At 49.5% G+C, this 27294-nt stretch overlaps 2 protein-coding genes across 2 annotated transcripts; one reads left to right on the top strand and one right to left on the bottom strand.

Annotated features, from left to right (window-relative positions):
- The first annotated feature begins 78 nt into the window (after positions 1-78).
- LOC112390773 (transmembrane O-methyltransferase homolog) lies at positions 79-27294 on the top strand. Its single transcript, XM_024731839.1, is given in 7 exon segments — positions 79-217; positions 8556-9391; positions 13805-14010; positions 14930-15082; positions 24816-25089; positions 26197-26393; positions 26888-27294. Coding segments are annotated over 6 exon segments (1233 nt in total). The 5' UTR covers positions 79-217; positions 8556-9309; the 3' UTR covers positions 27209-27294.
- Positions 16353-22646, bottom strand: LAMTOR1 (late endosomal/lysosomal adaptor, MAPK and MTOR activator 1). Its single transcript, XM_024731851.1, has 5 exons — positions 22439-22646; positions 18133-18278; positions 17804-17881; positions 17331-17457; positions 16353-16985 (listed from the first exon to the last, which is right to left on the bottom strand). Exons 1-5 carry the CDS (start codon positions 22478-22480, stop codon positions 16893-16895), a joined length of 486 nt encoding a protein of 161 aa, XP_024587619.1. The 5' UTR covers positions 22481-22646; the 3' UTR covers positions 16353-16892.

The following is a 27294-nucleotide window of genomic DNA, read 5'->3' as shown; positions in this document are numbered from 1 at the left end:
CCCCCTCGCGCCGCCCTTCAATTGGCCCCTGTCGGCTGGCGTCGCACGCAAGAGCACGCTGGAGGACCCGGGAAAAGGAAGTGTGAGGGCCACTGGAAAGGGAGAAAGGGTGCCACAACTTCCGGACCCCGGCCCTCGGCTTGAGGACGAAGGCAACTACAAATCGCTGCACCAACCGCGGCCTTGGAACCCAGCCCCTGACGGACTACAGCTCCCGGTAGGCATCGCGGCAGCGCCTACGGCGCTCAGCTGGGACGTGGTGACATAGGTAGTTACCATAGAGTTGCTCTGAGTAACCCTGAGATAGTGGGACGCAGAGGCTGGAGGGGAAGCAACTGCGGGTGAGTTGGGCGGGAAAACAGGAAACCTGCTCTAGAGGACAAGAACTCTATGGAGAGGGGAGGGGCACCCAGAAAGACTAACATCTTTCTTTCTCGGGGACCTGAGACCTCCCCCCCTTACCCCTTATCCCTTTTCGCAGTGAACAAGACACAAACCCATATGGGATAGACGGGCGCGGGGAGGGAAGGGAAGGCTGAGACACATACCCAGACAGATTTGGGGGTGCTTAAGAACCTCCCCCATCACAAAGATGGGACCCCCTAATACTACTGTCTCAAATCCCTGACACATCCTGGGAGATCTGAAACGCCTTCAGACATGGGGTTGGTTTTCCTCTGGTCGTCTGAGACCCTCTTCAAGACATGGGAGTAAGATTAGAATAAATCACAGTCCCTAATTCTGGATTTGTAGGAAACTTTCTGGGGCTTGAACTGCCCCTTTCCTTCCAAGCAGGAAGACCCCAGGGTAGAGCCTCCTTTTCAGAGAGTCAGCAGGATCTTCCCACACATACTTATTAGGGATCCTGTCCTTAAATTACCTCTTCTCCCTACACCTCCTCTGTGGTCTGCTTCTCCAAGTTCTGCAGTTAGAGCTTCACTCCTTTTACAGTCTTCATGACAGATGTTACAACTTACCCAGTGTCTTCACATCCAGTCTTTCTTTTGAGCTTGGTGAGTCCAAGGATATTTATCCCCATTTCACAGATTGGAAAACTGAAACCTAGAGAGGAGCAGGGACTTGCTGGGGGCCACACACCAAGTCAGTGACAGCTAGGACTAGACCCCTGTTTGCCAACTTCCAGCCAAGTCTCTAGCTTGAGCCTACAGCCTCTCTAGCTTAAGGACTTGTTCAAAGTAGTAAGATAAACTGCCCCAGGGAAAAGAAACTTGTATCGCCTACATTGAGTTATTTACATTTCAGCCTGAATGGGTTTCAGATCCTTCCTTGAAAGTTTAAATGGGGAAAGAGAACTAGAGAGACTAAAGACAATGGGAATCAAACAGATTTAACTAAACAAAAAGTAAACACTCTTGCTAACACAGCACCCATGTTTGATGCTGTCATGATTAGTTAGCTTCTGGCTGGCTCCTAGCTGGCCCTGATTGGTCCACTTACTGTCTTAAAGCTCCCCCATGCTTGGTCCTAGGCCCACTTCCCACCTCACTCTAAGATTCTCTTCTTGGATATTCTCATCCACATCCACAACTTCATTTACCACCTATATGCAGATGTACGGGAGTGTGTATCTCCAACCCCACCCAACCCTCATCTCCAAGCTCCAGATCTATATAACCAATTGCATCTTCAACATCTCCTTCAGGATATCTCAAAAACATCCAAACTCAACATGTTTGCAGCTGAACTCATAATCCCTATGTACTCCAAGCCTGAATTTCTTCCAGTGTTCTCACCTCTGTCCACCATTACAGAAGTCAGAAAAACAAGCGTTGTCTTTAATACCTCTTTCATTTCCCATCCATCATAAAATCCTGTCAGCTTTACTCCTAGTACCTTTTCTCTAGTCGTAGCTACCATCACATCCTTCCTGCCTTCCCTCCGAGCCATTTTGCATACTGCAACCAGAGTAATCCTTCAAAATGCAAATCTGATATTGTTCACTTTCCCCATAATACCTCCAATTAAAAATATACCTTGGGATTCCTATTGCTCTTAGCATCAAGCAACATCTCAGCTTGGCTCCTACCCACCTCTCCAGCCTCCAGTCTAACCATACATTTCCCTCCCACTCTCCCTCCAGTTATATGGCCTTCTTTAAGGTCTTCAAAATTTCAAGTAACCACTTACCATAGAGCCTTCGCACATGCTGTTATTTCTTCCTGGAATGTTCATCTTTTCCCTCTGCCATAGTTAATTTGTACGTATCCTTCATATTTCTCTCGATCACTATTTTTTTTTTTTGGCCGAGCTGCGTGTCATGTGGGATCTTAGTTCCCCCACCAAGGATGAACCCGCACGCCCCTGCATTGGAAGCGCAGAGTCTTAACCACTGGACCGCCAGGGAGGTCCCTCTCAATCACTTCTTTAGGACTATCTCCCCTGACTGCCTAGAGCAGCTCAGATCCCTCAATTATAGCAATGTCGTGTCCCTCTCCTTTATACTGTTATTCACTGTTGCAATGTTTAACATATTGTTAAGTACCTACTACTTGCCTCCACTGTCAGGATACAACCATGAGAAAAACATGGCTTCTGCCCTGGTGGAGTTTATGTACACACAGATAGTAAGGAGAGAATACTAGTGTTACGAGTGCTACCAAGGGTAAATATAGGGTGTTATGGGAGTCCAGAAGAGAAGTCGCACATCCAGACTTGGGCATGAGGGTAGGCTCCTCAGAAAAAAAGGGAAACCGGAGCTGAGTCATTAAAAATTAGCAAGGCAAAAAGAAGAAACTGTACTCCAAGCAGAGAAAGCTGGATGTGCAGAAGCTGGCAGGTGCAGGGAACTTACTCCAAGTAGTTGCATTTGGCTGGCCTGCAGAATTGGAGGTGAGGATAAGAGATGGGAGTAGAGAGATGGGCAGGAACCAGTTTGAATTTGGGGCCTACCTTTGGCACCTAGAAATATAACTTCCCAGAATACATTAGATTATGTGGAAGACTTTTCATGACGGTCTTTGGTTTTTCTTCCACCTGTAGCCCATAAATAGAAACCCTCACTAGGCCAGGCTGTTGAATCTCCTATCAGATCTCTTCATCTGAATATTCCTCACAGCTTCCTGGGCCATAATGTTGCTACTTACCTGAGAGAGAGAAGAGACAGGCTATCAACAAATCAAATTCCAATTGTTAGCAATTTCCAAAAACTGAAAACAAATTTCCATCATCAACTTGGGATTGGTTAAATGAAGTTAAATTAAGTAAAGTTTTTTCTTTTGCGGTACGCGGGCCTCTCACTGTTTTGGCCTCTCCCATTACGGAGCCTGTTCCGGACGCGCAGGCTCAGCGGCCATGGCTCACGGGCCCAGCCGCTCTGCGGCATGTGGGATCTTACCGGACCGGGGCACGAACCCGTGTCCCCTGCATCGGCAGGCGGACTCTCAACCACTGTGCCACCAGGGAAGCCCAGTAAAGTTTTTTTTAATATATAATTTTATTTATTTTATTTTATTTTTGGCTGCGTTGGTTCTTCATTGCTGCACGCGGGCTTTTTCTAGTTGCGGCGAGTGGGGGCTACTCTTTGTTGTGGTGCGCGGGCTTCTCTTTGCGGTGGCTTCTCTGGTAGCGGAGCATGGGCTCCAGGCGCACAGGCTCAGTAGTTGTGGCACATGGGCTTAGTTGCTGCACGGTATGTGGGATCTTCCCGGACCAGGGCTCGAACCCTTGTCCCCTGCATTGGCAGGCAGACTCTCAACCACTGAGCCACCAGGGAAGCCCTGCGTTGGGTCTTCGTTGCTGCGCGCAGGCTTTCTCTAGTTGCAGTGAGCAGGGGCTACTCTTCATTGGGGTGGGCGGGCTTCTCATTGCGGTGGCTTCTCTTGTTGCGGAGCACGGGCTCTAGGTGCGTGGGCTTCAGTAGTTGTGGTTCACGGGCTCTAGAGCACAGGCTCAGTAGTTGTGGCTTGTGGGCTCTAGAGCACAGGCTCAGTAGTTGTGGCGCACAGGCATATTTGCTCCGCAGCATGTGGGACCTTCCCGGACCAGGGCTCGAACCTGTGTCTCCTGCATTGGCAGGCGGATTCTTTTTTCTTTTTTCTTCTGACTCCCAGGCCTTATTTTTTTAAAAATAGATCTTTATTGGAGTATAATTGCTTCACAATACTGTGTTAGATTCTGTTGCACAACAAAGCAAATCAGCCATATGCACACACGTCCCCATATCCCCTCCCTCTTGAGCCTCCCTCCCATCCTCCCTATCCCACCCCTCTAGGTTATCACAAAGCACCAAACCTATTTCCCTGTGCTATGCTGCTGCTTCCCACCAGCCAACTATTTTACATCCGGTAGTGTATATATGTCGATGCTACTCTCACTTCGCCCCAGCTTCCCCCTCCCACTCCAAGTCCTCTAGTCCATTCTCTATGTTCCTGCCCTGCAACTAGGTTCATCAGTACCACTTATTTTTTTTAGATTCCATATATATGTGTTAGCATACGGTATTTGTTTTTCTCTTTCTGACTTACTTCACTCTGTATGACAGACTCTAGGTCCATCCACCTCACTACAAATAACTCAATTTCATTTCTTTTTATGGCTGAGTAATACTCCATTGTATATATGTGCCACAGGCAGGCGGATTCTTAACCACTGCATCACCGGGGGAGCCCAAGTAAAGTTAAAGTAGGGTACACACAAATTCTATGGAACACTCTGCAGCTATTAAAAAGGGTAAGAGAGTCTACAACAATTTGAAAAGAAAAAAATAGCTTTACAAAGGAACAGAAAGTATGTGTTCATTTAAAAATATACATAATTTTGTTATATATGTCTTCTAGGAGGTTATATTCCCAAACTGTAAATCATGAGCGTTCTTGGAGAGTGAGATGGAGAGCCACACTTTTAGTTTTCACTTGATGTATCTCTCTATGTTGTTTGACTTTATTCAGCTATCACGTTAACTTTTAAAATTAAAAAAGAAAAACAGTAGGGCTTCCCTGGTGGCGCAGTGGTTGAGAGTCCGCCTGCCAATGCAGGTGACACGAGTTCGTGCCCCGGTCCAGGAAGAACCCACATACCGCGGAGCGGCTGGGCCCGTGAGCCATGGCCTCTGAGCCTGCGCGTCCAGAGCCTGTGCTCCGCAACGGGAGAGGCCACAACAGTGAGAGGCCCACGTACCGCAAAAAAAAAAAGAAAGAAAGAAAAACAGTAAATGATATTTCCAGTCGGGAGAAGAAAAACTCCAAAACAGAGCAGGTATGCCCCTAACCCTGTCATTCATCAATTCAGTCAACGTAGACAAATGAGGAAGGCGCTAGGGTCTGACTAGCTCCTGGTGATGAGGCTGAACAGCAGCTGGGAAAGACTGACTCCAAAAACATAGCCACTGGAGCAAGTAAGGCAACCTCAAGGCTCGTCAGTTCTCCCCAGCAGTCAGGTTCACTATGTGACACCTTGAAGATATTCATTTATTCCTTCATTTCTTTCATTCCTCCATTTATCCATCAAGGCTTTAGTGAATACCCAGGCTTGGTGCAGGGTAATGGTGGGAAGAGAGAAAGAAGTCTGACTTCTTTCCCCGTCCTCAAGCTTACAGGGAGGGAACAGGAAGTAGGTTATAAAGAAATGAGTACAGAGAGTACAACTGGTTCAATTTATTGAACACCTGCTACAAGACATACAACAGCTCTCAAGACAGGGTTTGTCTCCATTTTACAGATAAGGAAATAGGCTGTGATGAAATTTTATTCAAAGTACAGTGGGGGCATATATCAATTAGTTATTGTTGTATAACAAACCATCCAAAAACATGGTGGCTTAAACCAATGAACACTTACTATTGCTTCCAAGTCTCCAAGTCAGCCATGTGTTTCTTCTGGTCTTGGCAGGGCTCATTCATGTGTTTGCAGTCACATGTGGGTTGGGTGACTCTTGTGATCTTGCCTTCGGGTAGGCTGGCTATAGGCTAGTCTAGGGTGGCCTCACCTGGGATCACTGGCTTTCTTTTTCATGTATCTCACCTACACGTTTCTCATATCCCTCCAGCAGGCTAACCATGTTCTCCTGGCACTGGCAAAGAGCACAGGGCAAGTCCTCTCTTTAAGCTTCTATTTGCTTCATGTTTACCAACATCCTGTTGGCCAAAGCAAGTCACATGGCTGAACCCAGCATCAGAGTGGATGGAACTACAAAGAGGGCAAAAGAGATGGATACAGGGGAGACCATGATAGAGTTCATCAAGGGAATCAATCTGATACAGGGCACAATGATCAATTTTATCTGGAAAGAAAGTCTTCATCAAAGAGGGTATGCTAGAGCTGAGTACTGAAACATGAGAGTATTCACTAAGTAGGCAGCTGTTTCTTAGAACTGGATGCAGGCTGGTTTGCCACAATCAATAGCAACCCAGCAGGATTTCCTGTGCTCTTTACAGACAGGGTTCTATTATTTGTATCTTGGCTTCATTCCTTCTGGTCAAGCATAGGGCAGCAGGCGCTCAACAAATGTTTGAAGAATTGAATTAAATATCTTACTGTGAATGAGGTGTGGACTGAAATAGCTGAACCTCGGAGCCAATTGTTAGAAAGTGCAGCTTAGTATCAACACCCCCAAAACAGAAATCCTTGTATTTGGCAGTTTCTCATTCATTCCTCCCACAAACATTTCCTGAGTGCCTGCTGTAAGCCAGGTTCTGTGTTAGATGATGAATAAGACACAACACTAGCTCACAGCCTGGGCTGGTGTTTAAATGGAGAAGACTAATTGTCAAACTACTTGGGGCTCCATTTTATCTTTAATAAATAAATAAATTTATTTATGTATTTATTTATGGCTGCATTGGGTCTTCGTTGCTGCACTCGGGCTTTCTTTAGTTGCATCAAGCAGGGGCTACTCTTTGTTGCAGTGCACGGGCTTCTCATTGTGGAGGCTTCTCTTGTTGCGGAGCACAGGCTCTAGGGGCGCAGGCTTCAGTAGTTGTGGCACACAGGCTCAGTAGTTGTGGCTCGTGGGCTCTAGAGTGCAGGCTCAGTAGTTGTGGCACATGGGCTTAGTTGCTCCGCGGTATGGGTACCTTCCCGGACTAGGGCTCAAACCCGTGTCCCCTGCATCAGCAGGCAGATTCTTAACCACTGCGCCACCAGGGAAGCCCCAGGGCTCTATTTTTAATACTCATCCAGAATAACTCATCCAGAAAAATGCTTCAGGAGCTGGTGCTACACAAAATCAGAAGTCCTTTGGAACTGCACTGAGGTTCTCTGATGGTCAAGATTCATGGTAAAAATCCACCCTTAAATGTTTTAAGCTAAAATCCATGTCCTGTAGTGCTGAACTCTGGGTCCCAACTTGAGAAAAGTATCCAGTCTTGCTCAGAGGCATCAAACTTCTTGTGGGTTCTCAAGTGGGACGTGTCTACGTGAGAAGCAAGCCAGCTTCCTCTATTTCTACAAAAGAATAATGTGTTCTTTGTCGTGTCTGTAGATTTGATATCCAAAGATTCAGGTCTCCCCAATCAACAATCCATGCCCATCAGGCCAGTCTCACACTTGACAGAGAATTCATCTGTGAAGTGACTCAAGCCATCACTTACCCAAAGCTCAGTTGAGACTGCTGCTTTTTGAGAGGAAGACATTCACTTTCCATTCCTCTAAACCTGTTAAACTCTATCCTTCATATGTTGTCACCAAAAAAGGAATTTACCTAGACTGTGTTAAGCTTAAGCTGAATTATAAGCTATCAGGTCCCTGGTTTTTTAAGAGAAATTCCATTTTAAGAACATTTGTGAATTTCATAGTCTCTGGATACAAATTGTTTCTTTGAATTGAATGATGAGAACCACATATACTAAGGTTTCCACTTTTGCTTTAGCTGCCAGGAATTTCAGGGATAAATAGAGGCATAGTTTCCTAATTCCCTGGTTCATCTCTCTCTCTTCCTTTATTCTGGCTTCTAATCTTTCTCTTCCATGTTTTCATTTTCTATATCTGTACTGTCCAGTATGGTAGCCTCTAGTCACAAGTGGCTATTAAGCACTTGACAGGTAGCTTGTCCCAGTTGGGATGTGCTGTAAGTGTAAAGTATCTCAAATTTTAATATCAATTATATGTTGAATGATATTTTGGATATATTAGGTTAAATAAAATATATTATTAAACATAACCTCACCTGTTTCTTTTGACTTTTCTTTCTACTAGAAAATATTAAATTACATATGTGGAAAAAATATATACACGTGGCTTGCATTTGTGATGTTCATTATATTTCTGTTGGACAGCTCTGTTCTACAAATCATCCTGTTTTATGAGTGTGTTATTACCATAAAATACCTCAAATCCTTTTGGAAAGCAAGTAAAGTAGTAAATGCAAAGGAGGTGACAGCAGTGGATGAAGTGAGAAGGGGAGGTTGACTGGGACATGTATTTGTCAGTCTGTTTGTCTTTTGTTTGTGTCAGCTCTCCTCTTCACAGGTGAGTGGTGTTCTCATGGCTCTGCCCAGTCAAAAAATTCTCAGCTTTGAGCTAATAAATTGGAAAGGATCTGATAAGACAATTCACACCACATTGTAAATGACTGATAACACTGTGTTCACCCCTCTCAAGGGGTATTTCCATTTTAACAGGGAACAATCCCTGAACCCAAAGGAATGAATCCCTAATGGTGGAGTTTCAGGCATCAGTGACAGGTGAGTGAGAGTGAGGCAGACTCTGGTCTTATGTGTATGTATGTTTATATATGTATGACTACATTCAGGACGTAGCTGAAAGTAGGGTCTTCCGATGAAAAGATAATGGGGCCGACAGACAAGGTGAGCAGAGAAGGTAGCAAATCCCCATATGGGTCAGACTGCAAAGGGCTGTCAGACACCAGATCCACTGCAGGCCCTCAGGGGTTTGTTAAGCAATAGAATAGCCCAGTTGATGTCACCAGAGGGTAGCTATCAAGACAGCCTTCATGGCAACTACTATGGAGTAGCAGAAAAGGACTCAGAGTAGGATTCAGAAGACTAGGATTGTAGTCCACAGCTGACTCACTGGCTTAACTTTGGGCAAGTGCTTTCACCCTGGGGCCTCAGTTTCTTTGGAAAGTAGAAATGGGTATTATAACTATCAATGAACTCTAGGGGATGTGAAGGTGCTCAGAGAAGTAGGAAGTGCCTTACAAATGCAAGGAATCATGACTGTTATCTTAAAGTAGAAATGCAGCCATGCAAACCTGGAGTAGTGGAGGGTATATAGCAGGGGTGGAGAGCTATGAGGAAACCTGAGGGCCAAACACCAGTCCTTCTCTGTCCTCCCAGGCTGAACCCGGATTCCCAGGGCCCATGCTTCCACCTGACAAATGATGGCCTGAGCTATGAACAAACAGGACTATACGAACACTTCGGTGCAAGAGCCCCCTCTTGACTACTCCTTCCGAAGCATCCATGTGACCCAAGGTCAGCCCCCAGAGCACAGCATTCCACTCACCAGGGCAGCAGGATGGGTGTGGTCCCTAGGGAGAAGCCAGTCTTCTACTTAAAAGCCTAAAGAGATTCTTCGCATAAGCATATGGGATTTTTGTTGCTGCTATTTTGGGGAGAGTAGTGGGTAGGGAGGTGGGAGTGGAAGAGTTTGGCCTTTTAAAAAATTACCAGCAAATCTGAAAGGGCCCAGGGGGCTTTCAGGGTAACTGATGATCTTCAAAGGAAGCCAGGCTACAGCAAGACATTCAGGGAAGAAAACGGGAGAGCCAGTCTATCAGCCAATAGTTTTATTCTCCACTTTTTACCTGGAGAGAAGAGACTAATGAAAGGAAAACACAGGCTGCTACAGAGTCCCAGCCAACAGGCAGAACCCACTCTCTGTCTGAGGACACAAGCCTGTTCTGATCACTGGTAAAACATGTAAGGTCTTGTTATTAATAAACTGGCATGTTTCCAGTCTAAATATTCATTGACAAATTTTATATTCATTTCAGTCATATCCAAATTTATTCCATTATCACCCACACTTATTACAGGTCCCAGCACTGCCCACGCTCATTCCTATTTTATCATTCAGTGCGTGTGTAAATGGGCAGCTAGTACCTTTCAGGAGAGTACAGAGGGAGGCTCTCATCAAGATCATATTCTCAAGAGAATGTGCTTCTTCCCAGGGATGTTTTGCTGTCTTTGTTATCTGCTCTCATAAACACATCAGTACGTCTGCCTTCACAGAACACAGGTTGACATCAACATAACCTAGAGCCATTATCTGGCTTTGGTCGACTCTCTTAGGCAAGCAGCGGCCACCTTTAAGTTCAGGAAGCACGTGAATAGTTATCAAGGGTACTGGATACTACTTGGGTTTGGGTTTAGGGTACTTACTACTTGGGTTGCCGTCAGCTACAACAGTAAGTCCCATTTGTTCTCTCATAGCACACACCCACTTGCCATGATCCTCCTTTATTATGCACAGCATCACTTCTGATTGATGTAGTCCATGTTTCACAGGGTTTTAGCTGCAATAATGGCTATGTACAAGACAGCTGAGGTGACCGAGGAAGAAGTATGCCTCCTACCTACCCTGAGAATTCCTAGCTCTGAGTGGGGAGTGTGGCTTAGCCCTCTATGGTGTCCTCAGAAGGAGGGGAGAGACAAGTTACTATGACCAAGGATAACTGCACAGCACAAAACATAATCTGCACAGATGCCCTGTCTTTCATTTAACAGTTAAATCTTGAGCACCCACTACTATTAAGCCTTCTATATATGTGTGTTTAGGTCTGTACACGTATGCCAGGCATATGCTCCTTGCTGAGTGAAGGGAGAAGGAGAGGCACATCTAAGCCCCAAAAGGCCAGTCCCCTCAGGTTCCCCAGGGCATTTGGCACACTTAATTAAAATTGGGGTTAGAGGACAGGGTAGAGTTTTGGGGTACCTGGTACACTATTTCCTGAATTAATCAATATATGGATCATAGAATCTGAAATGGCAGTGACTTTAGAAGGCATCCAGTCTACTACCTCCAACCCATAGTGCTCTAACTGCTCACAAACCCACAGTTAAGGGAGTCCCATACCACACACCTACCAGCCCTTCCATTACAGGGTGAGGAATGACACAAGAAAGTTCTTCATGTCAAACACGTGTTCTCTGTGGACACGTGGGAAAAGCTGCATGGCAACCCTTCATAGATATGAAGACAGAATTATGTCTTCCCCAGATCTTCCTGGGGCTAGACAACCCCTAGTTCTCTGAGTGTTGATATCTGTGGTCCAATTTCCAGACCCGCCTTGGCCTACTCTGAACAGGGCAGCTTTGACAGATCCTCAGGCAATGCAGTGCTCTGATGGAGTCTGCGGAGAGCAGCCTGGACACCCTCCTCCACCCATGATAACAGCAATCCCAAGCAGCCTCAAGTTCTAGCCAATGCCATCCCCAGTGGCTCCCCCTGAGCTGGGGATCGGCCCATGCTTGCCGGCATTCCCCAAGCTGCTGCCTCACCAGACTGGAGGCTAGTCTGTAGGTGGGCTTATTTTGATCTTAACTTTTACTCATCTGTCTTTTCATTTCAGGGTTTGCAGTCAGGTGATGTGAGGCTGGGGGTCAGGATTAGGGTTTATTCACGAGCAGGGGTACTCCGCTTCATGACCCTCCTGCCACCTCCCCCCCACCCTCAGGCCCCAACTGTGGGTCCGCTCACTCCCGGACCAAGACAGAGAGCCACCTGGTGGATGCTGCCTGACCTGCAGCTGAGGAGAAGTTGTTCAAGCTGGGTGGGGGTAGGAGAGAAGTGTGTCTAGTAAGAGCTGAGGAGAGGGTGAAGACAAGCGGACCAGTTCAGAAAGTACTATTTCCTTTCTGGGAGGCAGCTTTAGACAAGTAACTAAAGGCATAGAGGCAACAGGAAACATCTAGTCACCTCAGCCAGAGCTGGTGTATGGTTCTGACTCTGCCACTGAGACTGTGAGCCTCCTGGTTCTCCCTGCCCTGGTTCTTAACTTCTTTAATGGATGCCCCTCCCCCCACCGTCGCTCTGCTTGAAGAATCTTATCTATTTCTCTAACTTGTATACACTCTATGCTAATGATTCTCAAGTCTATGTCTCCTTCATATCCAACTGCTTACTCGGCTTCTCTTTCTAGTACTATAGGAACCTCAGACATGCCAAGGCCAAGCCTGAACTCATCACCTTCCCAACTTTTCTTTTTTTTTTTTGATTTATTTATTTATTTTTCTGGCTGCGTCGGGTCTTAGTTGTGGCACGCAGGATCTTCATTGCAGCACGTGGGATCTTTTCGTTGCGGCACACGCGGCTCTTCGCTGCAGCGTGTGGGCTCCTCTCTAGTTGTGGCGTATGGGTTTTTCCTCTCTTTAGTTGTGGCGTGCGGGCTCTGTAGTTTGCGGCACGCGGGCTCTCTAGTTGAGACACGCAGGCTCAGTAGTTGTGGTGCGCGGGCTTAGTTGCCCTGCGGCATGTGGGATCTTAGTTCCCCGACCAGGGATCAAATGCACGTCCCCTGCATTGGAAGGCAGATTCTTTACCACTGGACCACCAGGGAAGTCCCTCTTCTCCTTTTCTTAATCCTGTATCAGTTCATAGGACTGGCATCTCACCAGTCATCAAGAACATTGGGCAACACCCTTGAATTTTTTTTTTTTTTTTAACCGCGCCACACAGCATGTGGGATCTTAGTTCCCAGACCAGGAATCGAACCTGCACCCCCTGTGTTGGAAGTGCAGAGTCTTAACCACTGGACCACCAGGGAAGTCCCAACACCCTTGAATATTATTCTACCCTTGCATCTAGTCAACCATCAAGTCATGCTGTTTGTATGTCCCTCATCCTTGCTTAAATGACTGAAAGAGCCAAATTGGTCTTCCAGTCCCACCCACTCCCTACAATCCATGCTCCACACTAAACCTTCAGAGTGATCTTTCTGAATTGAGAGAGCTGTATCATCTCCTTTGCTTTCAACCCTACAGTGGCTTCCCATCTTCTACAGGATAAAGTCTAAGATGCTCAGCCTGGTTTTCAAGGCTCCGTGTCTCCTCTTCCCTCCTTGCCCCCTTGTGTAGTACGTGTGTGTGTGCCCATGCTATTCCATACCTCTGTAACTTTGCTCATGCTCTTCTCACCCTTTCCACCCTTCTTTGCCTGGTTAACGTCTCCTAACCCACTGAGATATCCAGCTCAGGCTTCACCTTCCCTGGGAAACTTCCCTAAGCTCCCAAACTGGGTTAGGAGACCCTTTTCTGTGCTTCCACAATTTAAATAGCATTTATTATAGTATATTGACCGTTTGTTTTCATCTTTCCCATCTGAGCTCCTCCAAGGCATAAACATCTGCTTCACCCCTGCTCTATTATTCATACAGAGCTTATCTCTCATTTTGTTCACCATTGTATATCCAGTATCTGGCACATAGCAGTTACTCAATACTAATGGAAGAGGGAGAGGACATCAAGAGTGTGTGACACTGAAGTGAATTCTATAGGCTCTACCAGTGGGTAATTCTGGATTTTGTGCTTCAGCATCTTGGCTCAAGTCCAACACCTCTGCTTCTTGGTTTCCTCATCTATAAAATCCGCCTCCCTCCAACTCCCACACAGGGGTGGTATAGAGAGGACCCAATGATACAATAGACCTGAGAGGAGCACGTGACCCAAACCAAGAGTTTGGGATGTGAAGTCTTTGACCCTTAATCCAAGCTCACTCTGACTGCTGGGGCCTGGGGAACAGTGCATACAGTCGCACTGGACACAAGCATGGGATTCTGGCCCTGCCAGCTCCTCTAGCTACAAATCCTCCCAGTTCTGTTCCTTTGCCACCCCCACCGAGCCAGAAAAGCAAAGATGACATACCCAAAGTTCACTCTATCCCCACAGATCTGTTAAGCGAGAAGCCACGGACAGGGCTACGACCACTAAGGCACGCAAAGTCAGGGAAGTCAATGTCTCAGTCCCTGTGGCTGAACAACAACGTCCTCAATGACCTCAGAGACTTCAACCATGTGGTTTCACAGCTTCTGGAGCATCCGGAGAACCTGGCCTGGATTGACCTGTCCTTCAACGACCTGACTTCCATTGACCCTGTGAGTCCAGAGGGTGGACCTGAAGCCACCTTGTCCAGCCCCCAGCCTCTCCACCTCCCACATATTATCAAGGAAGTAGTGAGGCAGCATGGTGCCCTGCAAAGCACATGGCTATGGGCTCAAATAGATATAGGTTCAAATACTAGATCTACCTCAGACTTTGTGACCCTGGGCAAGTTCCTAACCTTTCAAAACGTCAGCCTTGCTGTCTGAAAAATGGGGATAATATGCCAGCATTATAAACATTTTGTGAGGATTAAATGAGAACATATGAAAAGCAACCGGCACATAGCAAGCCTTCACATAGGAGGCTGAAGTAAAATCGTAGCTTATTACTGGGCACCCACTGTGCTTTGTGCCAAGTTCTTCTGCAGAGGTAGGTACTAAAAGTACAGCAGTTACCTTCCATGAACTCAGGCTAAATTTTAAGAAACAAACAAAACTGGCCCCTTTTCATCCAGGCTCTGTGCTAGAGGGGAAAGGAGTTAGAGTATGACTTGTAAACTGTTCCCCAGGTGCACTGATCTCAATTTAACTACTATTTTAAAAGCTCTTATCCTAGCATGATGCTGTCCCCTGTCCCCTGTTGTGATAGAATCTTAGAACACCAAAGCTGGAATGGTCTTCAGTGAAGGGACAGCTACGGCTCAAGGAGAAGCAGGAGAGCCCAGGCACCTGGCAAGTCAGTGGCAGTGACAGGACCCAGGCCCATACCTTCTGCCCCTCGGATCACAGTGCTCTGTCAGTGTGGTGCCCCTGTACCCCTTCAAAGGCAAATTAAAGTAGGTTGGAATCAATCTAGTACGGCTCTGGGGGTGACAAATCATTCCCCAAACACTTCCTTCTCTGCCCACAAGTCAGTCCTGAGCACAGATACACGGCTCTGTCCAGTCTAGCTTCCGGTTTCCTTCCCCAACAGGTCCTGACAACTTTCTTCAACTTGAGTGTGCTCTATCTCCATGGCAACAGCATCCAGCGCCTTGGAGAGGTGAACAAGCTGGCTGTCCTCCCTCGGCTCCGCAGCCTGACACTCCATGGGAACCCCATAGAGGAAGAGAATGGGTATAGGTAAGTGCCCTGCCCTGGAGGTGGGCTCCGCTGGGCTCCCATGAGGGAAAGGAGGAGAGTTAGGGTTAGAAACCTAACACCATCCTTCTGCTATGCTTGGACCAGGGAAGGGAGTAGAGGGCTTTAGGCATTTCTTGATGTCAGTCAGGATAAATTCAGTCCCCCCCACACTCTACTCAAGTCCCTCCATTCCTTGCAGTCAGAGGAGATAGGAGCAACTGGTGGAGGGGGAAAGGGGTTCTAGAAGGGGGCCTGACCCCCAGCCCAAGTCTTCCCCACAGGCAATATGTGCTGTGCACTCTGCCCCGTATCACCACGTTCGACTTCAGTGGGGTCACCAAGGCAGACCGCACAACGGCAGAAGTGTGGAAACGCATGAACATCAAATCCCGGAAGGTCTGGATCAAGCACAATGCACTCTGAGGTTCCCGGGACCCCAGCAGTCCTGAAGGCCCGGGGATGCTCAGTTTGGTTTGACAATAAATGATTTGAGCTGTTCAGCAGAAGTCTCTTATACCATGTAAAGATGCCCCCCAACTCAGGCAAGCGCCTGTAGCTCTGGTCTTACTTCACTGAAACAAGGAGGAAGTGGAAGGAAAGGCCTGCTGGCTTGGGACGCAAGAGACCTGGGCTGATTGCATGGCCTTGGGAAACTTATCTAACCTGTCTGGGCCCCTTTTCACTCTTTAGGTCAGATATCCTGAGGTTAGAGTTGCTTCGCAGAGCACCAAGGTTCTGTGGAGATGCCTCAGAGGCTTCCATGACAGGAGGCCAATAAGATGGGCTGTGACCTCTGAACCCCTCACTTCAATCAATCAGATGAGAGTAGTTCCACTGTCGTGTTTACATATCATGATTCTACTTAAGATTTCACTTGATAAAAAGAATCTTCTGCTTGAAACTATGTGTCTGCTGACTCTGTACCAGGTGCTGTTGGTCTCCCTGCATACATCCACCCCCTCACCAGGCTTCTTGGTAATTCCACTGAGCCTGAGGCAATACCCACAACAGTGACAGCTGCCTCAGATTCAAGTTCAGCTTTGACAGTGTTCCCATCACTGGAGGAGGGACAAGCTGAGTCTTATCATATCTGAGGTTAGTGCAGGCCAAGTCTCAGCTAAGACCTGGGAACCCTGAAGCCTTATCTCCTTGATTCCTTTTAGTGCCCCTAGAAGATGCCCCCTCCCCATCCTCCACCTCGCTGCTCACAGACTTGAGTAGCCAGAAGTAAGTAGTAGTGGGGTGGGCAGGACAGAGGGGCTGGAACCAGCACACAGATGGATACACTTCCTTTATCGAGGGTGACAAACCAAACCAAAACAAAAAAAACCCAAACATGTAAAAACCCAGGGTGCTAGAAATACAAACTCAATTCATTCAAATTCAAGCTCATCCAGACCCTGGTCACAAGCCCTCGTGAGGTGCATGTGAGCACCAAGTCAGGGAGAGGGGGACAGAAGTGAGGCCAAGAAAGGGTGGGCAGGGGGTCCTAAGAGGCCCCCTAGTGATCACCCTCACACCGGCACCTGCACCTTTCCAGTGACGGTGAAGACCTACCAGGCCCTGTCCCTGTGACCCCCACCCCAGCCCTGGCCAGGGCTTCGAAGGCCAGTCCCAAATGGTTCTCCCCTCCCCTGTTCCATCCTCACTTGCTCAGGCTTCTCGCCTCACTCTTCTCCTCCTCCTCCACTTTCTTCTGTGATTAGTAGCAGGTTAGGATACTGTATAAGCCACAGTGAGGCTGGGGGCCAGGGGAGGCAGGGTGGAGACGGAGTGAAGAGAGGAGAAGAAGAGCTGTCCAGGGACCCCTCTCTTCATGGAATCCCAAACTGTACAACCAGCTCCTCTTTTGCGTCCACACGGATCTGAGAAAGTGCACTGTAGGCATAAGCAGCTATCCTGGAGACCTGGGGCAGAGGGACCGGGAGAGAGGAACAGAGAGACAGGTGAGAAGGCAGATCCGGAAGCAGGCGGAGGGGATAGGTGGCCAGAGAGGGAATGATGGGGGACAGGGAGCCAAAGAGAAAGGCAGGGATGGGAATGACAGAAGGGAAGAACAAAGGGTAGCAAAAGAATGAAGGTTTAAGAGAGGGGATGGGGAGGAGAAGAAAAGTAAGAATGAGGTGGGAGTGAGCAGGGCCCACAGGCTACCAGGCTCCCTAACTCCACTTCCCTACCTCCTCTGAGGTGGAGGGGCGAACCCTGTGCCTCGCTGCCACCCAGCGGCAGGGGTGGGACGAGGGGTGGCTCACCTGCTGCAAGTCGGCGAAGGGGACAGGCTCGCTGGCCAGCACTTGGTGAGGCTGGCTGGTGAGGGACGGCAGCGGCGGCAGCTTCTTCCAATGGGTCAGGCTGCTGCTCAGCACAGCCAGGCGGGTGCTGGCCGAGGGGGAGGAGGGGCGACAGGCAGTCAGGCTACTGTCGGCCCAGCCAGCCCCGGCAAGCTTCACTTCCTCAGACCAGAGAAGCAGGTGACAGGAGCCTCAGCTCACCACAAACCCACTCCAGGCCGACCTCCTTTAGTCTCCATACCCTTGAGTGTCATGGGGCAAACTGGGTCAACAGGACCATCTACTGAGGCACCCAAGTGACTTGGGGCCACCTCCCAGGCCACACCCAAAGGAGAAGCCCGGACTGGGGCCCAGGCTCCAAAGCTGGATCAGAGGGAGGGGAAGGGAGGGGGGGCCCAAGCAGCCTGAGGGATCCCAGCCGGCCAGGGGCTCACCTGTACTGCCTCGCCCGGTCCATGTACTCGTGCTGCTCCATGCCCTGGGAGTCTGCAGCAGACACGTCGATGATGTTGCTTTGGGGAGAAGAGGCAGAGAGGACATAACAGGTGCTTCTGAGATGGACAAACAAGACTCACTGCCAGGTGCCAACTCCAGGGCTATCTGACACCAGTGTCCCTGCCTGCCCACGGGAGCAGGGCTGGGCCCAGAGGCACCTCTTCCCACTGATCTTGTCCCATCCCCCACGGCCTGGGCCTGGCTCTCCATCCCAGTCTTTAATACGGATGAAGGAGGTCTGCCCCAGGCCCGGTCCTGTGATGCCCACCTGGCTGTCTTGGCGAGGATGGAGGAGAGCAGCGCCTGCTCATCGGTGCGAGCGGAAGGCAGGCTGTGATAGTTGGGCTCGGCTCCATTGAGGGCTTTGGTGGGTGGGCTGCTAGGGTCCAGCAGCAGCTTCCGCTCCTCTCGGTCCTAGGAGAGGCCATGGGGGTAGACATCAGCCCTGAGGCCCTTAGTCCAACCCACCTTTATTAGGCTCTCTTCTCAGCCCAGCTCTGACCTTTAAGCACCAAAAATATTTTTATTAGGAATATCCCAAGTGCCCAACTGTACGGAATGTCGGCTCTAAGACTCAGATCCTGCCTGCCCTTGGAAGCTAAGCTAAGCTGGTGGTCTAGGATGAATTAAAGTGGAACCAAGCAGTCTTAGAGGCCCTGAAAAGATGGGCAGAGGCACAAAGCAGGTATTTAGTAACAGCCCTGCAGCTTCAGAAAATGATCCAGGGCTTCCCTGGTGGTGCAGTGGTTAAGAATCCGCCTGCTAATGCAGGGGACACGGGTTCGAGCCCTGGTCCGGGAAGATCCCACATGCCACGGAGCAACTCTTTTTTAAAATAAATTTATTTATTTTATCCTTTTATTTATTTTATCTTTGGCTGTGTTGGAGCTTCATTGCTGCGCATGGGCTTTCTCTAGTTGTGGCGAGTGGGGGCTACTCTTCGTTGTGGTGCATAGGCTTCTCATTACCATGGCTTCTCCTGTTACGAAGAATGGGCTCTAGGCGCACAGGCTCTAGAGTGCACGCTCAGTAGTTGTAGCACACAGGCTTAGTTGCTCTGCGGCATGTGGGATCTTCCCAGACCAGGGCTCAAACCCGTGTCCCCTGCATTGCCAGGTGGATTCTTAACCACTGCGCCACCAGGGAAGCCCTTTTTTTTAAAAAAATTATTTATTTATTTGGCTGCACTGGGTCTTAGTTGCAGCGTGCAGGATCTTTAGCTGCGGCATGTGGGAATCTAGTTCCCTAACCAGGGATCGAACTTGGGCCCCGTGCATTTGGAGCATGGAGCCTTAGCCAATGGACCACCAGGGAAATTCCCAAGTGTCCCTTCTTTTATTTTATTTTTTTAAATTTTTTAAACATTTATTTGTTTATTTTGGCTGCACCAAGTCTCACTTGTGGCATGCGGACTTCTTAGTTGTGGCATGCAAACTCTTAGTTGCGGTGTGCATGCGGGATCTAGTTCCCTGACCAGGGATCGAACCCAGACCCCCTGCATTGGAAGTGCAGAGTCGTACCCACTGGACCACTAGGGAAGTCCCCAAGTGTCCCTTCTTGAGGGCAGGTCCCTTCTACTCTCAGGTGATCACTCTCCTCTTTTCCGATGCTCTCTTTGTGTGGGACTCCCAGAACCAAACTTGGTGCTCCCAGTGTATCCTTACCTGAAAAGTTGGAGTTGTTCCCTCCCTTGCCAAGCCACCACACCTCTGTGGATGTGGTTTCATTAGTTTCAGCAGCCCTGTTTCTGCTAGCCTATGCTAATCACCACAACCCCCAGAACTGACCTGGGACCAAACCAAGTCTCCCTGGTCCTGTATAATTCTATGTGTTATTTCTCCTCATTTTAGCCCCTTGTTCTTATCTACTGCAATCTTTCTGAATACAACCCTGCCTTGAGCCCATCAGCTGCAAATCCCTGCTGGCTTTGTGTCAGCTGCAAACTGGGTAAGTGGATATGCTGGGTATCTATCCAAAGCATAAAGAACAAGGGTACCCAGGACAAAACCAGAGACAAGGGTCCATCCTGGCTAAAGTCGACTCACCAGCCCTCAGTGCCAGACCACTGGACTCCTTAGTGTTCCGTTTCAGGCCTATCTCAGTTCCTACCAGACTTTCACACTTGCAGGCTCCCAGCTCCCCTGCCCACAACTCCACAACTCTCCTTACAGAGGACACTTCCTCCTACCCTGCTTGCCCTGCCCTAGGCAGGGCCAGCCTTTTGACATTACTCTACTGTCTCAAGCCTAGGTTGCCCATGTCCCCAGTTCCCAACAGCATGAGACAGAAGCTATGGGCTTCTGCCTCACCAGCTCCCAACTCCTAGACACCCCGACCCCCCTAAAACACAAGCTAAGTACTAAAAACAAGATGTTTGCCAAAGATTAAACTATCTCTAAGGAAAGCCAGCTCCATAATGAAGCCGGAGTTTGCTTCTTCTTATATGTCCATCTTTTCCCCATCCCCAATTCAGACAGGTTCTCCTGCAGGATAAGGGGTTCTTCAAGAACAAGGTTGTTTTCCTGAGACCTAGACTCCTGGAAGAGGCCATGCTACCACAATTAGAGTGGACAAATAACATCACCCCATCCCCAAAAGGGTGACTGGAGCATGGGGGAGGTTTTCACACCAAGGTTTGTCCTGGAGTCAACGTTGGAGTCAGAGCTTCACTGTCTACTCTAGCACAGACATGTATGTGGCCTATCACTAGCCACCTGGTCTGTGGGCACAGCTAGAAGACACGAGTCAGCCCAACGGATAAAGACATGACTTGGCATCAAAATACCTTGCCTGTGGCACTTCTCAGCTCTGTAACCTTGGCTAAATCACTTAGCCTCTCTGAAGTTTTTCTTCACATTTAAATAGACATTAATTGGTACCTATGTGACAGATGTTTTGGCAAGAATCAAGTGGGATAACTGTAAAAGGTCTTTGAAAACTGTAACATGTTATACATTTCTCTTTATTATTATAACAAAGGGTCCAATATGAGAGTGTGAGAGGGGCCTGCCCAAGACCCGAAAGAGGGGACAGTGAATGGTTTTGGCTTGTAGACCAGGTAGTAAGCAGACCTTCTCCACGTGAGGCCTCAAATCACCCAGGACTGATCAAGCACCATCTCTGGGGGTTAAAAACAGAAATGAAAGCCCATCAAGGGGAAGGTGGAGATTCAAGAAAACCGCAATTCCAGCTAGAAGCTGGTATCCTTTCTCATAAAGAGTTAACCCTTGACTCATTCCCTGCAAGAGTCCATATTATAGTTTAAGGGACAATTTCCCATTAAACCATAGCTTTCCCAGTAGGCAGGGATATTGCCTCCTATTTCTAACAGGCTGGAGTGAAGTGTGAAGTACTGGCTGTATGGCATGCCTAACATAAGGCACAGAAATATGTATATGTTCACTGGGCATTTGGAGGCTTAATGAGGCCCAGGGGCCACCCATCCCTCCCATACAAGTGACATTTTCCCCAGCTTAAGTCCTTGACCCAAAATAGATTCACATGAGTCACTGGGGAAAGACCTACTTCCCATTTACCAGTGATATAATCCGTTTCTGTGACCATCTACTCCACTGGACTGTGAGCTACTTGCTGAAACCTTTCTACAGTTTTTGTCTCTATATGTGTTGAAATATACAATCCAGGCTTAGAGGTAACCAAAAAGGCAAGTGGCCAACAACTTGAGACTTCATCCTTGAAAAGGTCTTCCCCTCCTCAAAGGAGGTCAGGCAGGCAGGGCAAGGATTTAAGTGTGGCAGGAAGTAAGAATACACCAAGGGGAAGAGACAGAATTTAAAACTGTACAGGCCTTCCCAGCCTAATCCTTTCTGCAAAAGGATCAGATCTATAGCCAAATTCCCAGGACAAATACCCTTCTAGCTCCTTCTAGCTAGAGGAACCCTGAGGCCTCAGGTAGGGACTGCACTGAGGCAGGCCAAACTGAGCTCCCCAGCCCACCTCTCTTTTCCCCCCAATCTAGCCAAAGCTAAACCCGATTTGTTGCTTTCCAATTTCCCACAGGTCCTGATGTCCTGTGTCTATTAAAACCTTCACTGATCAACTCAAATGACACCAACTTCCATAGGCCTTCTCGGACCCCAGATCAGCAGTGACCTTCCTTCTTCAACCCCAGGGACTCAGAGTATACACAGATTCCTGATTCATATCGGGACACTCTAACTCAGAGCCTCAGCTTACCCACCTTTACAATGGATTCACAAAGCCCGCTAATACAAAACACAGAGAAGGAAGCTGGCAAGAAAGTGCTTCCCCGAGACCTAGGCTGAGGATCCTTGAAATTGTAAAGGTCTGAAGGTAGGGAAAGATGGAAGGCGCGGGCGCGAGCGGGATAGGCGGCTGCCTGCACATCCCAACACAGGGGCTGTGCAAAAAGAACTGAGGCTTTAAAAGGGGTAGCAGCCCGGCCCGGCGTCTCCTCTGTAATATGTCCTCTCCGGGCCCCCGTACTCAGTGAGCCCTGAAGTCCTGCTGACCCTCTTCTGCCGACTTTTCTCTGGGCCCCATGCCCCAGGATCTCTGCCCTCACTCCCGAGCCCCGCCCGCGGCGGCCGCACCTGGTCCGAGTCCTCGTTCTCGCTGCTGTAGCAGCACCCCATGGCAGGGGTCGGGCCGGGCGCTCAGGCCGCGCCGAGAAGGGACGGCGTCCGTCAGGAGCCCTTCCGGTCACATGACCCGCGCCTGCATCCAGCAAGTAACCACCGCGCCCGCGACTACCCCTTCCCAGACGAGCTTGGCCGCCGCGGCTGCCGCCGGAACCCCGGCTTCCGGCCCCGCCCCTACCGCGTGATCTTAGCCAACCAATGGGAAGGCACACGCTGCGTGACAGGCCGTGAGACACGTGATGCAAGGAAAGGGAGGGGCGGATCATATGACTTCAGCCTCTTCCGGGTCTCAGCCGGAGACTTCCACTGACGGTTATAGAAGCCCTGGTGTTAAGTGTATTATGTGTTCCCGTGGCCGCCAGGCTACCTTTGTGGGCCAGTGAGCGAATTTATAGCAACTGCCGTTATGAAATACTCTCCTAAATGCCTTTAGAGGGGCGAGTAGGATCCAGGCTCTATGCTCCAAGAGTACACACCAATAGGCCCAGTTGCTTGGTGCCAAGGCTGGCGACATACAGAGGGTGTGTCACCCAACCTGGACTGGGGATCTGAGACTTACTGGAAGAAGGGACCTTATACCTTCACAAACCGAAGCAGAGTGGAGCTCAATCCTGGTGGAGGAGATAGAGGCCACCTCAGTGATCTCCTTGCCCTCAGGCATTTCTCTTCAATCCTGCCTTTTTACAGCAGTCGTAATCTAACACACAAAGCTCACAATCAGTGCGCTTCTTAGAACCATCCCACATCTTCCCTTGGACTCAACTCAAGTCCAAGTCTGTCGTGCAAGATCTTGCAGACCCTGACACCCACTCCAAGCCCAGGGCAGTGGAGGAGGGGTTGGGGGAATGCTTCACCAACCACAGGGAAATACTTGGGAGTTTCCTGATTGACTTTCTGGACTTTACACACATGGCCTGGCACACTGTCTCCCCACCTGGTCTGCCTGCCCAAAGTGCCTGTGTTCATGGAGCATGCCTTCTAGTGCTCACATTATATTCTCTGTTCCTGTGTCAGTCTCTTCTAACAAAGGTGGAGTTCCAGGGGGACAGGGACAGGATCCGACTCTTCTCTGTGACTCAAGCCTTGGCACTTGCTTAGGATTTGGAATTATTGAGTAACTCACAACCTCCCCATTACCTTGGCTCACACCATACCCTATGTCCTGAACCAAGGGATTTGAGGAGAGGTCACCAAGCCCAGTAGCTTTACTACCCCTCAAATCAAGACCCCGGAGTTCTGTAAGTTCTTTGAGGGCTCCTGAAGGGTAGGAGGCAGCTCAAGCTTGTCCCTGGGGTTGGTAACTTGAACTGCAGGTCTCAGGTGACAGCAGCAGCCTCAGCATCAATAATTGACAGCAAGTCCAGCCTGCCTCAGGGTTCTTCCCCACCCCAAGGACGACTCCTGCTGTCCTATGCTCTGATCTTCCCCAAGCAGGAGCCTCCAGCCCAGGTAAGCGGGGCCCTTGAGTGGGGGTTCCCAAGCGCATCAATTCAGATTCACCATCACTCACCTACCTATTCACCCCATTCATACACTCCTACTTTAATTTTTAGTCACCACCACCAGTGGCCTCAAAAGGGTCAGATGGTCCAGTGCGTGGGAGGAGACAGGGCACTTATTCCAGACAGGGGGTGGGGGGAGTGGGGAGAAGAGGCTGAGTTGGGGGAAAGTGTGTGCTGTGTGTATATGTGAATGTAAATGTGAATGGAATGCTGAGAGAGAAGATAGGAGGGGAGTGGAGGGGAGGGGAGATAGGACTAGAGAATAAATATACAATCACAGACTCTTCCCACCCCCAGGGAAATGCTGACAGAGGGAGGATCCTGGGGTGGTTAAGGATATCTCATCCTAACACGCCATGGAGTGTTCTGATTGCCTTTTACTGAGGCAGAAGAGTGACAGTGAAGGGGTTCCTGACTACAAAGTTGTGCTCTTTTGCTACACAGTAATGGGTCAGAGACCGAGCAGGCAGTGGGTAAGGTGGGAGGAGAACTCAGGAAGGAACTGGTGAAAGGGGTCCTGAAGAACAGTGACTACAGAGATAAGGGAAAATGGGTGGAGGGAGCAAGGTGAAGATGAACCAGGAGTAGGAAGAGATAGTTTGGGGTTGGGTGCTGAACATAAGACAGTATGTTGTCCTTGAAAGTACATGGGCTTGGAATCAGACCAGCTTGGATTCAAATCCTAGTTCTTCCGTGTGACTCTGGACAAAGGACTTTACCTTTCTGAGCCACGGTGTGTAAAATATAGGGATAATTGCTACTGGTAAGGGCTGCACAAATGACAGGCAAACGACATGTGTGGGTTTCCCTCCCTTCCTCCACCCCAGGCCCAGGTAGGGACCATGTCCCCCGCCATCGCGCTGGCCTTCCTGCCACTGGTGGTAACATTGCTGGTGAGGTACCGGCACTACTTCCGACTACTGGTACGCATGGTCTTACTCCGGAGCCTCCGAGACTGCCTGTCAGGGATGCGGATTGAGGAGCGGGCCTTCAGCTATGTGCTCACCCACGCCCTGCCTGGGGACCCTGGTCATATCCTCACCACCCTGGACCACTGGAGCAGCCACTGCGAGTACCTGAGACACATGGGGCCTGTCAAAGGTCAGTGTTCCCTAGCCTTCTGCTCCAGGAAGCACCTCCAAGATGGTGAAGGAAGATCTGGGATCTGCCGCTGCCTTACTGGGTGAATTAGGCAGGTTCTTGATCTTCTGTGGGTCTCTTTTTTCTTCTCTGGAAATGAGGGGGCTGGGCAAAGTTATACATTCATCCAGTAAAATTTATCACCACCTCTTTTGTACCAGGCATGTGCTAGGTGCTGGGGGAGGAGGTAGAGGCCAGGGATGAATCAGCCACAAAGGCTGGCCTCATAGGGGGCATGATACAGGGCAATAACCACCTCAGCACACAACCCAAAACCTTGTAATTATCTGTGTCTAAGTCTTTCTCCCCCACCATGGAGGTTCCTCCAGCCCATTCAGGGTAGCTGTCTGGCTGGATTTGTCCCAGCTGTCAGCACATGTGTTTTTAGAGTCTCATTTAAGAAATTCATCCAATTCAATGGTTAGAAAGATATTCAATGAACAAATCAAGGGAGAATGAAACTAGAAGGTCTAGCAAAGATCTCTCAGGAGCCTGGACAGTGGTCTCTCAGAAGCCTGGTCTCTCTCTGGTGGTTGTTTCTGCCTGGGCCCTCCTGGAGGAAGCAACATTTGAACTGGGCCTAGAGGGATTGCTTTCGAGTTGGCCAGGTAGTTGAGGACAGAGGTGGGGGAGGACAAAGCCAGCCACATATCTAAATGTGGCATGAAGAAATGAACCAGCATGGTTGGCTCTGGGCACAGTTGTTTGGGATGGCTGTGGTGGGAAGAATTGAGAGCTGAAACTGGAAAGGTAGGATAGGATCAGGTCCAGGAAAGTTCTGAATGTCAGGCTGAGGATCCCACGTTCAATCCCAAAGGCCTTTAGGTTCATAGGAACCAGGGAGCATTAGGGTCAGATTTGTCAGAAAGATTCCTAGTGGTTGGTGTGAAGGAGGCAAGTTGAGAGGGGCAAGGAGACCACTGGGGCTGCTAGGACTCTAATCCAAGAAAGAAATGAGACTCCCGCTGGTTGGGGGTTGCAGTGGCAAGTGGGCATTTGAGACCCCTTTCCATGAGGGCCCCTGCATCCATCTCCCATGTCTGCTGCAATAACCATCTCCCCCCATAGGTCAGATCGTGATGCGGCTGGTGGAGGAGAAGGCCCCTGCTTGTGCACTGGAGCTGGGCACCTACTGCGGGTACTCCACACTGCTTATTGCCCGTGCCCTGCCCCCTGGGGGTCGCCTTCTCACTGTGGAGCGGGATCCACGCACAGCAGCAGTGGCTGAAAAACTCATCCGCCTGGCTGGCTTCGACGAGCGCACGGTCAGCCCCCACCTCCCCAACCCTGGTCTCTTTCCTGCCACCCCCAGCCCTGCCCTAGCCAGCTTCCCCCATGGGGGAATCCCACCTAGGAGAAGGAAACAGCTCCACTTAGGGAACTGTGAACATGGAGAGTGTATGAGCGCTTGTTCTCCTGTTCCAAGTTACTGGCATGTATTTGCTGCTGGATGACAAAGAAGCAGTTAAGAGGAAAGTCTCTGGAGTCCAGCAAATCTGGGTCCAAACTTTAGTCTGCCTCTTGTTGGCTGTGTGATCTTGGGCAAAGCACCTGTCCTCTGAATCTCAGCTTCTTTACTAGCAGAATGAAAATCACAATGCTGATCCTGACTCCTTGGGTTCTGAGGCCAGGGGAAATATGAGAACACACACAGAGACCTAGGCCAGGGCCTGGCACAGAATAAGCCAGATCCTGGTAGGGTCTGGTGTGGGAGAACAATCGCTCCCACCCTCATCTCCAACTCTTCCCACCCCCACAGGTGGAGCTCATTGTGGGTAGATCAGAGGAGGTGATCCCGCGCCTAAGAACCCAGTACCATATGAATCGGATTGACCTGGTGCTCCTGGCACACAGGCCCCGACGTTATTTGCGGGACCTGCAACTGCTGGAGGCCCATGCCCTGCTGCCAGTTGGTGCCACAGTGTTAGCTGACCACGTGCTCTTCCCTGGTGCACCTCGCTTCCTGCAGTACGCCAAGAGCTGTGGCCGCTACCGCTGCCGCCTCCACCACACTGGCCTCCCTGACTTCCCTGCCATCAAGGACGGCATAGCCCAGCTCACCTACGCAGGGCCTGGCTGAGGTCCAGGCCCAGGGGTACTTACTGCTGCCTTCCCCCACCCCCCAACCAAGCAAGGACCTCAGAATATCCCCTCCCCTCCCTGCTT

Source organism: Neophocaena asiaeorientalis, unplaced genomic scaffold, assembly GCF_003031525.2.
Source record: "Neophocaena asiaeorientalis asiaeorientalis breed wild unplaced genomic scaffold, Neophocaena_asiaeorientalis_V1.1 scaffold232, whole genome shotgun sequence".
Lineage (NCBI taxonomy): Eukaryota > Metazoa > Chordata > Mammalia > Artiodactyla > Phocoenidae > Neophocaena > Neophocaena asiaeorientalis.
The sequence above is the reverse complement of the archived record's forward strand: the minus strand, read 5'-3'. Positions and strand labels throughout refer to the sequence as shown.